The sequence below is a fragment of the Tauraco erythrolophus genome, chromosome 10 (genome assembly GCF_009769465.1).
Source record: "Tauraco erythrolophus isolate bTauEry1 chromosome 10, bTauEry1.pri, whole genome shotgun sequence".
Classification (NCBI taxonomy): domain Eukaryota; kingdom Metazoa; phylum Chordata; class Aves; order Musophagiformes; family Musophagidae; genus Tauraco; species Tauraco erythrolophus.
In genome coordinates, this window is record NC_141474.1 from 20879100 (window position 1) to 20895623 (window position 16524).

Sequence of the window (16524 nt, forward strand, 5' to 3'; positions counted from 1 at the left end):
ATACATTGAAGTTTTAGTGGAACGAGTTTTTCATCTTTTGAAGAATTAGTGTTTAACATATGATGTCATAAACGTTCCTCTTAAAATCAATCAATCTTTTTCCAAGAGAAAATATTTCACTACAAGTAGTTGCCATTTGTTTCATTTGGAGGCACATTTTTCTGTTACAAGCTTTGGAAAGGAGTAAAAAAAAAAAAGCATGTGTTTGTGGAAGTGTCCTGTTTTCTCTGAATTCAGTTTGTTTCTATATGATCAATCCCAGTTGAGCTCATAAATCTCACAGTAAAACTTACGAAACAGCCACAACAAATATCAGAAAGACAACAAATGGCTGATCTGACTTTCTGCTCAGGCTATTGCAGGATGAACAAATCAGCTCCCCAGATGTCTATTCATGCCTGGGCCAGGGAAACCATTATAATGAAAATCAGAGTTAAAAGGTCTGGGGCCTTACCTGGCCTGGAGGTATTCCCTGAAAAATCCTGTTTTTCCTGGTCTAGGAGTCGCCTAAAGAAGTGACCTCTTGAACAAGGTGAGTGAGTTATTCAGAGGCCTGAAATAAATTCCAAGGTGCAAGATGCTATTTGGTCTTTGCTATTTACCCATTTTGCTCAGATTAATGCACTTCAGCAGAAACAAGAGCTGGAAACACCACCGTCATAGTCTCGCCATGACTAAATTATTTTAGGCACCTAAAATGCAGATACAATGCCTAATGGCATCCGTACTCATTTTAAGTTCCCAAAGCCCATGAAGCAAACTGGCCAGTGCTGCTGTTGCATTTCAAGTAAGCTCCAGTCTTCACAAATTAGCCAGACCATTCTACCTCCAGAATCAGAAGATTTAAATTAGAGTTAATTGATTGAAAAAATTCTTTGAGAACTTAATTCTTCTCTGAGCTTGCTGAATTGCTGCCTACAAACTGAGAGACAGAAAACAATACAGATTAAGCACACGGAGAAAGTTTAAATTAATTTCAGGGAGCTGGATCCAATTATCATGAATATTTATTTTACTTTAGATTGGCACTAACAGAAACATGCATTGCCAATAGTTTAAATATGCAAAGAGAAAAGAAAGATCTAATCCATTACATCAAAACCCACACTCTGATTTTTAAGATGGTCTGATTTGCAGAGTAACTGCATGCTCAGGTATTATTCCAGACACATTCCTTTTAGGACTACAGATTAAGGATAGTTTCCCACCTGTAAGATGAAAAAAGAGATAAATATAACTATCCTTTTGGTACCTGCTGAGTTTTTAGTCAAAACTGGTTATCTATGAACGTATATTTTATGCAACACATACCAGGAGAAATGACTTGACTGTAAGTGAATTTTATTTTTAAAATAATGTTTCCTTTAGCATCCTTCGTTTGAGAGAAAAGGACCTCCGAATGTTCATCAGGGTTCCAGTGTTTACTCCCTCTGTATTTTAGAGCAACTAACTGGACCTTTCTTCCCACGATTTATTCTTCATAAAATGAAGAAATGTTAACACAACAGAACTAGAAGTTAACTGTTCCCAAAATGTTCTGAGGACACTGTGCAGTGGAGAGCTGTGCTATGCTCTACTGCATTCCTTCCCAAGCTTTCAAGCATTTTTTTTTCCCCTTTTCAAAATTTTCTGTCAATGTTACTTTTCTTTTTTTAATTAGGAAATTTACTTAGAACCAGTTTCCTAGTACAAGACCAGGCTTTAGCAGGGGGAAGATAAAACTCAATGGATGCACAGAACTGTCCTCTTCTCCTATAAAAATTGCATTTTCTTCTCCAGAAATTTATGCAGAAGACACGAATGTACCAGCTAATGGGATGGTGGTGGTTTAAGGTGAGAACACGCAGGAAAGTTTCAGAGCTCCAAGTTTCCATGCTGCCCAGCTAACCTGCTCAGCTCACTTTGTGGGGTCAGGTCCCCGGGACAGCTAACCTGATCCGCAGAGAGCTGCCTCTGCTCAGCCTCCCAACACTCCTCCAAGGTTAGCACCAGGACTAGCCCAAGAGTAGCAGGGGATGAACACAGCCAAGGCAGGAGTGAAAAGAAACAATGATTAATTCATCGTAATCTGTGCATGACATAAACGTGACATAAATTTGATTAGTCTTCCTAATCTAAAGAAAGGCAGAGAGAAATTCATCCATTTATCAGGAAGCATTTCTCTGTTGTGAGAATTCTTATCAAGTGTTATATTTTTTTAAGGTTTTTAAAGCATCCAATTCTCCCTGATTGAAACAGAAGTTAGGCACCTAACACATTCAGAAATACACCCATAATTTAGTCAGCCTTGCCTCATGTATTAGCTAGAGTTATTACCTTGATCAGTTTTACTCCTACTCAAAGTGACAATGAAATGGCAATTTTTTTCTAGCTGTTGAAACACAATCTCCTTGTTTTCTTGCAGTAATGTTGCAAACCAAAGAGGTTACAGAAGATATGAAAGAGAGGAAAACAGAGATATGCACAGATTTGTTTTCACAGACCCGTATAAGAATTAACCTTGGTGACAACCAGAGATCCTTTAAAATAGGCTTTGGGATTGATACTGATGGGTTTTGAATACACTTAAAACCACTATTTTTAAACACAAATTACCATATAGCAGCATGAGCTCAACATGAGTACATCAAGAGATGGTAGGAGTAATTTTCAAGCTAGTTTAAAAAATCCTGTTGATTTGCTAGATTCTGTAATTATCGATTAACTATGTATTAGAATATTTATTAACTCTTCATAACTGGTTTTAAAGAGTGCATCATTAGTAACTAAATTTTCTTCATTGGAATTCCAAACTCTGGCCTGAGTTTTTCAATTCAAAAGAAAGGTATTGCCATCAATCAGGCTTTTGTTGTTGTTGCTTTGGGTTGTTTTTTTGTGGTTGCTTTTTTTCCTCGGTTTTGTTTGTTTGTTTTAATTAACAAGTTGCTATATAGCAGCTCCTGAGTGCTGGTAAATATTAACTGGCAAACTAGAGGCAAGAAATAAAACAATCGTGAAGGTGCAACTACTACTAAAATTGTCTTGGGCAGATATAGATATAACGGAGTTGCTCAAGTGAACATCATGAATTTTGGACTGCAGAGAATGCCTGAGAATGAAAACTATAACTTTTATGAGAAGTGTGGAAAAATGCAAGGAGAAAACGTAAAGAAACAGATGTTGCACTTACTCATAGTAAGGCATTTATCTATTCTATAAATAGCATTAAAGAAAACTAAAAGGGCAACTAGGTGACATCAACACTTTGAAATTTCCTTTGGATTCATTTTAATAAACATCAGGTAAAAGGAGGCATAATTTAGCTGTCTGAATTACTAGATTATGAATTAAAAGGCTCCTTTTACCATTCCATACTCAAATCACAGTCATATTAAGCATAAGACTGTAATATGAATTCTTAAAGAATGAGAAAATATTATCAGTTCTGCAAGTGATTAAGTCTAGCCCAAAAAGAACATGTAAGGCAAATGCTTCGGAAAGCTTGCCTTTTTGTATAAATGACAGATCAAAGTGGTATTAGTAAAATTATATAATCCTGTTAAACTGGATCCTGGAAAAGGAGTACTGAAAGGCAATTTAGACTCTACCACTTCTTAAACTACCACATTCTATTTATTTTAACTTGCAGGTCCTTGCAAAACTTACTGGCACGCGTGTACTTTCCTTTCTGCTGAAATTCACAAGACAGGACAATGAGGTTTGTTATCAAAAAAACCTCCAACATAAACACATGCACGCATTTTTCTTGGGCTGAGGAATAGCCGCCTTCTGCTTTTCACACTGACAAATTTTATAAAGACAAAAAAATTCTCTCAAATTTGTCTTCTGTTCTTCACTGAAGACTAAAAAAAAAAAAAACACCCCACACACAGATGGATGGAGATTTCGTACATGTTCTGCACAGTGTACTGTCACCACAGGACCACCTGCAATCCTGCACTGTCCAGATAGGTGTTCTCAAAAACACCTGGGTAAGCTGTTTGCCCAAGGACTATGTACTGGAGATAAGAGGTAATTAGCAAACGAAACTATTCCTAGCACTCCTTCAACATTAAGTGCAGAGCTGCAGCAGCAAGCTGGCACCTGGTAGAGGGATATGCTAGATGTGATCATTTCAATTTACACATTCAGCACTACATCCCATATGCTTGTCAATGTGAAAGTGTCAGTGATAACAGAGAAACCCTAAGAAAATGCTCTGCTGAAATGCTGACATGAAGTTTTTATGTATGAAGCAGACCCTCTCTTCTGGACCATCTGTAACTTCTTCCTTTTCTCATGGGGCATGTGTTAGCCATAAAATCTTTTCATTAAAAAATAAAAATAAAAATTAAGTTTGAATTTAAAGAGAAAATTATAAGCCCTTAAACATCCATAAACCAACTTTATATACCCAAGTATCATTCATATAAACACACTACTTGCTCAGCAAGAAGAAGAATCTGCTGAGCAGGAAAAGCTTGCTGCAATTAGATATAGCAAAATTTATAACTGTGCTGCAAAACTGAAAAGTATCTGGCACTATGACTTGTATCACTATATAAAGTTAACCAAACCAGCAAAACATGACTGCTTTGGTCTCCTGGCTCTGTGATATATTTTGCCATGCCTATGTTCCGTACGCATCTTAAACTCACAGGTGTTTTTCCAGTATGTTTTCCAATGATTTCATAATCAGAAATTCTTTAAGGACAACAAAAGTAGGAAACCTACTTTTGTGTGAGAAGTGACGAGTTTGCTGAATTAGGTGACCAACTACGGCTAAGGAAAACAATGCAGAGAAGCTGAATGATTTCCTGTGCACAGCTGAGGTTTGCAAGGTGGCATAGATCATCAAAAAAGGATGATGGAGAGGATGGAGAGAAACAGGATGAAGAAGTTTACAAGGCAATAGTGTTACTCGGTATACTCCTTAAATGATCTGGAAATGGGGTGAGAAGAGAAAGACAGAGGAATCTGCTCCATCATAATGTCTTTAAAAAGTAAAGTCTACAAAAGACAAGGACGCACTCCAAAACCTAAAGATATAACTTAGGATATTAAAAAAGTGTTGAATTAAGCAATGAATTGTGATAAATCTACTGGGATTCAATGACAATGAATAAATGAGAAATGATCACTAAGTGGGCTATTTTGTGCATTTTAGTATTTTGACACCTTCCTTTGAAGCTTCAAATACTGACTACCAGCGGAAGAAAAAAAGTCTCAACTAGAAGGCCCAAGATACAATGAGGCAATTTACCGTTCCTGTAAAAGTGTACCCAATCTTAAAATCACTAAAGCACCTTTGAAAAGATTAGCTTATCTAGGAAATGAGTCCTTTGGAAAAATCTTGTTTCCCTCTTCAAGGCAAAAATCAGCTGCGACTCTGACAGCTACCTAACCACACCCTGATAAAGCTGCAGAGAGTTTTCATATTTGCACTTTTAAATATTTGCAGACAATTTTGATACCTTTCGACTTCTTAATAACTAAATCAAGGAGATTCAGCCTCTAGATACTCTGACTTCAGATGACACAGTCCCACAAAGTAGCATTAATCATGTTAAGAGTCAAACCAGTATCAGCTTCTAACAAAAAGAATGACATATTTTAGACCTGTTTTCCCCCGTTCATCTGGCACAGTGGCTTCCCAAGCTCCAGCAGACATGCAGATCTCACCGTTTTTTCATCTACCTAAGGATGGAGCGCTCTGACCATGCCCTCCCTATACATCTCCCACTTGTCCAATGCCACATGCCAGGGTGACAGGGTTCAGGGAGTTGACTGGGGGAAACATCTCCCTAAAAGAAAGATGGACTGTTTTCTGCCAGTCCTGCGCCTCATACCAGCCCACCGCAGGGCCACCACGTGTGCCAGAGCTAGCACAGGGGAAGCTCATGGGGTGAGAGAGCAGGACTCAACACTCCCCACCACCATCAGATGAAAATACCGTGGCTCAGTGCTACCTGGCTCACCCCACGGACGTGCAGGTACCCAGAAGCACAGCAGTGCCTAATCTCCGTGATATTGGCTCCTGGGGCAGGCGCAGATGTCCTCCAGCCCAGGTGCATGGAGGACACCTGCAGCCTTGCCCTTGATGGTCTTCCAAAGGCACGCTGCCTACTGCAAACATCTTCTGATAATTAAATCTTAATACTTTCACTTTGGAAAGCAAACACCTGACGCAGAGAAGCTGTGCACATCTCCACATGCTCCAGAGACTTTCCTAAACAACCTATCAGCAGTACTAATTGAAAGTGTGTAGTGTTAATATGTTAACAGCACATATATGATCAAAAATATTTATTTTCCACCAAAAAAAAGAATTTATCGGGGGGAGGAAAGAGATGCATATGGATCGATTATTGTGTAGGTATTTTTTAATAAGTGTTTATTTGGATCTAATTTATAAATTACTGTTACACATACTAACCATATGCTTTGTAGGTGGTTTTTTTCCTCCCTTTAAACAGCCTTACATTGACCTCATTAGAGCTACTTCAAGTTCTAAATCTTGAACTCCTAAATACAACATACACAGAGAACAATTGCAGTGCTTCTCTAAAAGTCTCTGACTATAAGCTCTAGGTGTATATTCAAATGACACAAGCAAATCCAACAGCTCTAAAAACAGACTTATCAGTTTAGGCTGCAGACATGCTATTGTGTTGTCTGTTCTCCTGAGTCAGCAGGATAAGCATTCTCGTAACCTTCAATACTCTGGTTGAGGAAACCAAAAAAGATGAGTGCGAAAAACCTAGAGAAAAACAAAAACAAGTATTCTAAGCCTAAGGATGTTAGTCTACTATCATCCAAAGGAGACACCTACCTACGCTGCAGATCTAATTTAGGAGGCATGACTTTGTAAGTGCTTCAAGAATAAAAAAGACATTTTAGCTGAGTATGTATGTACATACAGTTTTTTAGAAAAGATCTATATATATGTATATATAAAAATACCTGGTTTTAAGCTCAAACTATGCAACTAATTTATTCAAAAATTAATTCTCAATAAAGGGTATACTTTTGTATGGGTAATACAAACGGAAATTGATTCCAGAGTCTTTCCTTCCAATACCTCCTTCACTTTTAATTCCCCTAGGTTATCTTAAGGATGTAGCATAATTGAGAATTATTTTCATGGAACAGCAATTTTAGATAAATGGGATATTGCAGACGAGTTGTACATCTAAAAATGCTTTCATGTCAAAACTATGAAATATCATGCAGTAAACTTAGCGTGCTTTGCCTATTTATGCCAGTTAACCATTTAAATAAATAAACATACATTAAAAAAATCTTTTTAGGAGCTAAATTTTTAGTTAACAAGCTTCTAGGAAAAGTCATCTCATGAAGACCAAACTAAGGCATCACAAAAATGTGAATTGCCTTTTTCTTGATTGATCTACTGCCAATACTCACAAGAATCACTTGCTTGTGAGCAGTTAACTAATGCCACATTATCAATATATAAACATGTTGCATAAAAATTCTCAAAATCTTCAATTATGAGCTTTCCTTATGTTATTTCTTCATAGTGCCATTGGAAACAATTCATTGGGCCTTATCTGACAAGAGTTCCCATTTTCTATCATTCCATTTTAACCTGCCTAATCAGTTGAACAAAAGTACTTTATGTAAAATGATTCCTTTAGTTGCCTTAGCTACAAATCCCTGCAGTATTGTATAATTGAAATCTACTCACGTAAGTTAGGAATAATTAGGACCTCAAATTAAGCCAAACGCAACGTTAATTCAAACAGTCAGCTGCTGTCATTTAAATGGTTACAGAGTTTTATTGTTGCTTAACATCTTTGAATGCTTTTAAATGTACACCACCCCACCCCACCCCCCTTTATGATCTGATCCCTTACTCCAAAGGGAAACAAGAGAATAAATTTTGGTCAGGTCACAATCATTCATACCTTGACCAAAGATTTTCTTTAGTAAAGTTTTTCCCTGTTATTGTCACTAGGTATTTTTTTTTTTAAATCAGGCAAATAGAAAAAGGAATTAAAAAGAATGGAGACAGACAAGGCTTTGAGGTAAAAAAAGTTATTGAGTCTGTTACAAATGGCATTAACATGACGACAATCTTTCAATAGCAAATATTCAGAAAGTCTCCCGTCATATTTCAAAAAACCTTTTGCAAAAAGAAGGTAACATAGAAATGCGGTTAAAATGGATCCATAACAAATCCAAGAGCTAGAAAATAATGCATCAAAGAGCTAAGGTTAAACATTACAACTGGAATTGTTGCCAGGACTGAGTTAGGACTCTGCTGATTTAACTGAGTGAAATCCAAAATATTTATACAGCAAATTAATTGTTATACTGTTATATATAACGTATAACAAAATAATTGTTATATTACTAGATTACAGTGTAACTGGTAAAGAAAACACTGGTGGCTAGATGCATTTCTCAACTTTTGCTGTCAGCACTTAGTTTACACTGCAGAACAAAGCACTGTATATTATAAATCCTTCAAGATAGTTTACATATGGAGGACTTCCAGACTTTTGTATTCTGAATTTTTTTAAATGTATTTGCACAGATGCTTTTTATATATATGAAGATATAAATATATATATCTTTACACTAGTATAAAGAGATAGAAGATTTAAAGTTTTTTATTACTGAGCAGGATTTGAATTGAAGGGCTAAACCAAACACTTTATGCATGATATGCTACACTGATATATTTAATTTTTTTTCCAGCTGGTATGTTAATATATGAAGTGATGTTTTGTGGACTCTATCCATCTTTACGGGTAATAATCCACATCACAAACCACTCGTTTGCCCTCTAGTACTTTCCATGTTTCGCTCTTCACGCATGCCAGCTTCATCTGTTGCAAATTAAATGATGCAAAAGCGTAAGCAGCAAACTGTTCGGTTTTGTTTATTAAAAGCATATTTATCTTAAGCCACTAAAAAGCATGATCAGTTCTAAGCCACAAACCCACATTTTTCCAATAGACTTTCAATGGTAAATGTTAACAATGGTGCAAAATAAATCCCAACTTTATTCTTAAAGTAACATTTTATAATGAAAAGAAAAGACAAAATATTAAAAGCAATCTGCAAGTCTAAGTTAGAGAAAAGAACTAGGGCAGCTCAATGGGGAGAAATAGGAGAAATTAACGTGAAATACTGTGGAAGGCAGATCAAGTCCCACGCACAGTCAAACAGGATCAGTGGCGAACATGCAAATCCAACTAAAGCTCACTTCGGAAGATGGTTAAAACAGAAGTGATATGTAATAGTGTGGAAGTCTTTAAAAAGCAAACATTTCTCATTGCTTTTCCAACTAAAAATGCAGCAGATAGAAGAATGTGGTTTCAGCATCAAGTTCCTCTCAGGTTTCCTAAATGAATTACTGAATTCAAATTTAACAGCAAAATTGCTCAAACAGCACCTCGCATTAATTGTACTTTCTGCTAGCAGAGAACAAAACTACCTAACTCCTGAGAGAGACATCAAAATCCCCAACAAGGGAGAATACAAAACCCAGCTCTACTTCCATCGTCAAGATCCCTCATAAAACTCGCAGAGTGCTGTATCCAACAACTGAAAGTTATGTGGTCCCCCGGGCTTCTCATATGTATGTGTTGCTCAGGCAACAGATGAAAAAAAATCATTTTGCTTCCCAACTAGTCTCCTACACACACATTTTATACACTGAGAAAACACCAGTGATTATTATACTAGTATAAATCGAGAAAATGAAAAGAATGAAACATTCCCAACCACCTGGACTGGTCCAAGCTCAGGAGGAACAACCAGGGAATCTCCTCTACCACTACCAACACACTCCTGTACATTTACATGGGTTGCCTTAATGCCACCGGCACATGGATGAATCATCTCCTTGATTGAAAGGACAACCCACGAACCAAGCTAACATTCATACAACCCTTATTTCTTCACTCTTCAGAAGAAAGCTAGGAGACAGAGATTGCAGAAACACAAAGAGCTTTAGCACAATTAACCACTGTAAAAGACCAGACAATTTTTAAGTGTCTCTTCCATGAAGGTTACTGTATAAATATATACAATCGCGTAACATCATGTTGGAAGCTCCTATACTATTAAGTGTATTTATGACAAGAGTATGGATGGACAGCTCCCTGTGAATGGTTTTATTTCCTTTTCCTCATGTAACACAACCTGAAACGCTATCACAAACACAGAAGCAGGCATGTACATGAAACGTATTACAGCTGTTTGCGTTAAGTCCTTCTTCTATAGTACTTTCATCTTATATACACTTGCTGCTATTAAAACATCCGTACAACACACAATTAGCACAAAATGTATTACTTTTCTGTACCGTTTACTCAGAGGTACACCATGAACATCAATGGATCTACTTGAATGTATAAAACCCCTTATGTGCTTGTAGAACTTGTCAACAAATATTAAATCTAAAATCATCATACTTTATGATAATTCTTATAATCTGATCATAAGGACACTGAATATAATAAGAAAGCAAGTGCTGAGGCATTCACTGATATCAGATGCTTCAGACAGTTTTACTTCCATTTTACACTGTGGCCTAAAAGTACAATCTAAAGACAGACAATGTTGTTAAAGCCATATAAAAAAACCTTGTTAATAAAACAAACAGTATTCTTCCACTTGACAGAAAAAAAAGCTAAACACTTTTAAAATACAACTTTTAAAAATAATAAATGGTATTTTTTTTCCATATTTAGTAACAGAATACTAATGAAGCCTTTCAGTTTTTTAAAAAGACATGTATGTCGAAACTCTGCTATTGTGTTCTTGGAAAGGCACCTGACCGTAATAAACCAATCTAAAATATGCTCAGATTTATATTTAATAAAAGAAAAGCCCCATGGGCAATGGTGTCAGTGCAGAGTAGCTGAAGGTTAAGTCAATCCGCTCTCATTGCGGCGGTCAGCCGTGTGGCTTGCCTTGCCCACATAGACCTACCGAGATTACAGCAACCAAAGATGTAAACTGAAGTAATAGCTTACAGGGCTCTGAAAATTTAACATCTGCCCTTAGCACAACACACTACGTTTCTGCAGTTTCACACGTTACAGGGTTCTTTTCCTCTGAATACTGAGCTAAAGAAGATGCAAAATCTCCTCTCATAAAGGAGGATGTTTTTAGCAACTGAGGAAGAAGAAAGTACTTCAAAATACTATCGCTTATCTTACAGCAATTATGTATTTATACTTTTTTCTTTGCTTAAATCATAAGACCCTTACATTAACATTTCCTAGCAAATTCTCATATAAATGTTACTACAGTATTTAAAATGGTTCTTCGTGCATTCTTCTACAGAGTTCTTCTACATTTTAAACTACTGGTGGTTTTGCTTTGGTTTCAAAAATGTCATGTTACAGCACAGGATTCTGCAGACCTCACTGCTCAGGGAATATATGAAAGGATATTCACTGCCAGCACATTAAAGAATCTCCGGCTTTTCCAGGCAGTCTGTCAGTCTCCATAATCTGGAAATGCACTTGAAAAGTTTAACAGACATTCTTCTTTAATAAGTTTGGTCTCACTGTTTAGATCAATTTTCTTTTTTGACGATATGTTGGGCCTACACCTCCCTGAGAAAAGGAAAAAGAGATGTCCTAGATAAGTATGCACCAGAATATCCCAGTGAAAAATGGCATGCTCTTCCAGGAAAGAAAACGGGACTCTGCAGCAGATGCTTTCTGCACAAACCAAACTGCCCCCTTCACACAGATACTTTCTTCTGCATAATCTCCATTAACTAATTAAGACAAAATATTTGCTAAAGAATCATAAAATATATTAGGTATACATGATAAAAATGAATATAGTATTGGAAGGCTCATTAGAGAAACCCTCCAAAGGGCAGGCAGTAACTGGCTGGCCTTAGTACACTGGGTGTGCTTATGGATGCTTTGCAATCTCTGTTAAACCAAGTAGTTGCCTACTAACTGCGCTTCAGAGAGCTCTCACTGTGATAAATTCCCTGGCTAGAAATTAAATTAGTGCTCCTACTTTCTCTTGTGTGACCCCTTGTAGAACTCAAATCCGCTAATTAACAGAAGATGATTTCTTCTCGAGTCTAGGGTGCAAGATTTTTTGAAATTTTATCCTGGGCAAAATCCTACTAGTATTTCCTAGTAAATGTGTAGGAAAACCAATGTGCTTCTACAGTTTGTTGAGTACCTGTGCCAAGTGCCTCAGACACTTTGAGTGGCTTGACAGGAGGCTGCAGATCTGAAGCAATATGGTAAAATAGCAAATACCTTTGTAGTGGCCCAATGTATGTTATCTGTATTTAGTATGCTGCTTCTTTAGTAAATGCACTAACATTGGATACACACTTAAAACTGTTTCCAGTTTAACACTTAGCTCCTTGGCAGGCATAAGTGAAATTTACGGGAACTTCTATTTTTCAGCATAATGTTAATTAAAACGTACATTCAGAGGCAAAGACAGGCTGAGTTTTTTTAAAAAATACTGATGACATTCAGCAAAACAGAATTAAAGAGATAATGAAAGTATGACGCTTCTTCCTTTGGAGAAAGCGTAGATACTAACTCGTAATAAAAAGAATTAAAATTGTATTAAATCTTGATTAAAATAAAATGTAAGCAAAGAAAATTATTTCAGTGCTTCCCAAGCACTTGTGCTTCTCAAGCAGCAGAAAAAAAAAAGTAAAAGTAAAAGGCTACTCATAAAGCTGGACCTTGTAAGCAAGATAAAGCTTAAAATATCAAAACTCATACAGTCCAAAACCCAATCTTCATCAGACTATTTAGCTCTGACATCTTTTTTTCATATGCATATCGGTGTATCTGTCTTAACTTCCTTTAAGAGAAACCAATAATATGTATAATAAGCTTTTTATTCTGCTTTGCTATGGAAACAAGGCATGTGTGATCTCACTCTCTGACTTTCTGTATTTTCACAAATAATTTTTAACTTGTTGGATGAATATCACCTAATTAGGAAGGGAGGAAAAAAAAGAAAAAAAGAGGTGGTGTCAGAAGCAATTTGTTTCCTACAGCTTGTAGGAAACAGGTAAGGAAAGGTGCCAGACTCAACTGCACAGGACCGAGAAGAGCTCCTTTCGTCAGACCAGAATGCCGGGACGGTGTGGGACAAGGACGGACTCCAGCGCAGCCGCAGTGGGAGCTCCCGTCTCTCCCAGGCAGTCAGCCACGGAACGAGGCCAGGCTTCACACAGCTACCTGCGTAACTCTGATGCAAACTCCTTTCCAAGGTAGTTCTTTTGATCTGTCTTTTGGAATAAAACTATAGTTTTAAGGACGTACCTCTAGGAAAATATGCTAGAAAAAGGGACAGAAAAATACCTTTGGAAGTGACATCAATATTCAAGCTCATGATTTAAGCTTTTCATTCCTTTTTCCTGCCTCTCATTTTTTCCTTATTTAGGGCTGAAATGCTTGCTGTTGATGGTAATAATGTTTTTCAAGCCTCTACACGATAATATTGACCTGTTGTTGATCAATGTACCAGCAGTGTATAATAACTCGGCGTGGTTTTCCCCTCCAGCTGCCAGCACTCATTCATTCCAGGTTCATTTTACCTGAAGGAACAGACTGCTTCAAAAGCAACCCCACCTGGACTGCTCTAGCCAGGAAAAACAAAGCAAAACCAAGACCTTCTTAACTGATACGATTCCTGTTTGGATTGGCAACGCTAAAATAAAACTGCAGCCTTCATATAACTGTGCCTGCTTGCTAATTCCCTGGTGAGCTAAAGTTAAGGTGCCGTGAGAGTAATGAACTCTTTATCTTGATTGGAAAATACTTCATTATATGAACAAATGAAGCACTTGTCCACACCGAGGATCTTCCTCCCCCCAGCTCTGTTTAACTGTACAGAAACACTGAAATACAGCAGCAAGGACTTCAGCCAGGTTTCATCTCCCCCAACAACTGCAACAACATGCACATATACACAGAAGATTTCTATAAAAAACCCTAAGTTCCAAGCGAGAGAATTAAAGATTTTCTTATTTCTAGCAAAAGTTAGATGCTCTTATTTTAACCTTTGTTCATGTTCGTACTTCCAGGCATGAAGTGCTACTAAAGCATGTTACACTTGGCATCTCTTATTACTGAAGCAGAAGGCAATGTAATCTTGTGAGAAAGTGTAATAATGCGGTATTCATTTTGCTTCTGTGGCTGGAAGCCAACTCTATATTAATATTCATTTCCAGTATACGGAGCCACAATATTTCATTTATTTTAAGAATTTACAATTAATTTCATATGATTCTGTTATCTGCTCCCAATTTCCTTCCCTGTTTCTTTTAGCTGAAAAAGCAGCTCTTGTATAGACTTTAAAAAAGTAAATTCACAACTGAAGCATCAAAAGATTGCTACTGGCTACTAAAAACAAGAAAAACAGGGACAGAACAAAATGAACTTGAAAGATTACAGATGACAATGAAAATTAGCTTTCTGCAAATGGCAAAAATTCAATCTGCAGAAGTTCTCAGTTGATTTTTTCCTTTCCAAACTCAGCAGACAGTACACTCTTTGTAGCATGCTGTTTGCTACTGTAACCAAACCAGAGAAAGTTGTTTGTTTGCTTTTCCTTTCTGTTTCCAAATGTTTTCAACCACCACATAGCATTAAACTGCCAGTACATGAACCTTTGTAATATGTACTAGATACAGGGATTTGAAACTATTATAATATCAAATAAAATCCTTAGTATTTTAAAACTTCAGAAAAAAAAAAAGTAGATGTCTTTACTTCCTACACCTTTGGTTTCAAATAGTGCAGCCACTTTTGCAAGGTCAGGGCATTCATAATTAACACAAGTTATTACCTAACCAGCCAGCTGTAAGATCTATAATTCCATTGTCCTAATATGAATTCACCTTCTTTACCTGTGAAAGCGGCCGAAAAGCATTTTACCTTCCAGCTGTTGGTACTTACTTTCCCATAAAAGTGACGTTATGCCCAAGTCCACAGACTCAACAGACACCAAGAGAGCAGTCAGTACAGCAGCTACCAAATCAGAAATCCCATCAGTGATGAAACCATCCAAGCTCTGCAGTGTGCCGTGGGAAATGTGTTCACACATACATATGAACAACCTATTTTAGCAAAGCTTGTCTGTCAGTACAACACGAGGCCCGAGTTGTGTTAGTCTAGAATAAATGCTTAGGAAATTACACAGGGAACATCAAAGACTGCCTACAGTAATTATTTAGTTTTGGGTTTTGCCATTTTTGTGGAATAGATCCTTTTTGTTTGCACAGATTTAGGAAAGAAGAGAGAGGGAGGCAGAGCAGCTTTCCTGAAGTATCTCTGAAAATTTAGCCATAAAATTCAAAGAATTTTGACAGAGTAAGGTACGTATCTGCTTTAAAAGATGGTGAGATCACGCCACAGATGCGCCAAAGAAGCCTACATATTATATACTGATTACTGAATAGTATAAGAAGGCATGAAGGTGCTATTTTATTACTAAATCAGTCTTATCATCTGCAACCTAGTCAATCAAAATGATTGACTAGAAATAGCCTCAAGTTCTATATAAATTTTTGTAATTAAAAAATTGTAAACCATGCTTTCCTGATCATTCGTGTTTCTCTATTAAAAGGGCCCCAAAACTAACTAGATAAGATAGAATTTACGAAGAAAAACAGATAAAGAATAGATGATACAGCTTTTTTTAATAAATCTTTTTCCCTTTTTTCTTCCTCATCTCTTTAAGAGCTGTTTCAAACATTTTTTTTTTTTAAAAAAAGCAAAAATATTTTTAAGTAGATGCTATTTCTGTATGCACTTTGATTTATTTCCTAAAATTTAACTTGCAGAGTTCTAATCTTAATTGTTTGTCATTTTATTTACAGCCAGTCAAATTATAAAAGTAAACCAGGTATTTCTTTCGCACTGAGTAGTTATTTTATATCCCATTTAACTTATCTATACATTGCTTCTAAATGGCTGTGCAATGAAAACAGAAAAAAAGAATAACAAGAAGAGACCAAAAATAAGGCACCTACCAATCAAAGATATTAATACTGTTACTTCAGTTGCCTGAACACTGCATTTCAGTTCGAACATACCACGCTGTACGAAAACCAAAAAACATATTTTCTCATTAAAAGAGACAATTTGAGTCTTGTAAATGGAACCTAAAACATGCTACAGATACTTTTAGTTTGACATCCTAAAACTTCAAGTCATCTAACAAAAGTTAATTGTACATTCATCTCATCTGCAAACTCAATTAAAAAATAAACTAAAGCTTACCTTCAGTACACTGCAGGAAGCTGATAATGAGCAGAAACCAAAAACTTTGCATTCTGCAGCCAGAAGACACCATTATTGATCCCTGTAAGAATTTTCTTTGTATTCCTTAATGAATCCAGTTACAAAAGCCCAGCATCATCGAAACCAGTGGTCTGCATTATTCACCTTCATACCTGGAGAAGCAGAAGATTTGGAAGAAAAGGAGGGAAAAAAAAAAATCCATCAATAGCTGAACACCAATAATTTGGAATACCAAGTTTTACTTGACATGAAGACA

General features: G+C 36.6%; 1 protein-coding gene across 13 annotated transcripts in view; it reads right to left on the minus strand.

The window, feature by feature from the left end:
- Positions 1-16320, minus strand: part of ADGRL2 (adhesion G protein-coupled receptor L2) — a 127971-nt gene extending 111651 nt beyond the window's left edge. For all 13 annotated transcript variants that reach the window (XM_086617614.1, XM_086617612.1, XM_086617613.1 and 10 more), the window contains exon 1: positions 16248-16320. In XM_086617614.1, the coding sequence (XP_086473740.1) occupies positions 16248-16320 (73 nt within the window). The remainder of the gene's footprint in view (positions 1-16247) is intronic.
- Positions 16321-16524: the final 204 nt, after the last annotated feature.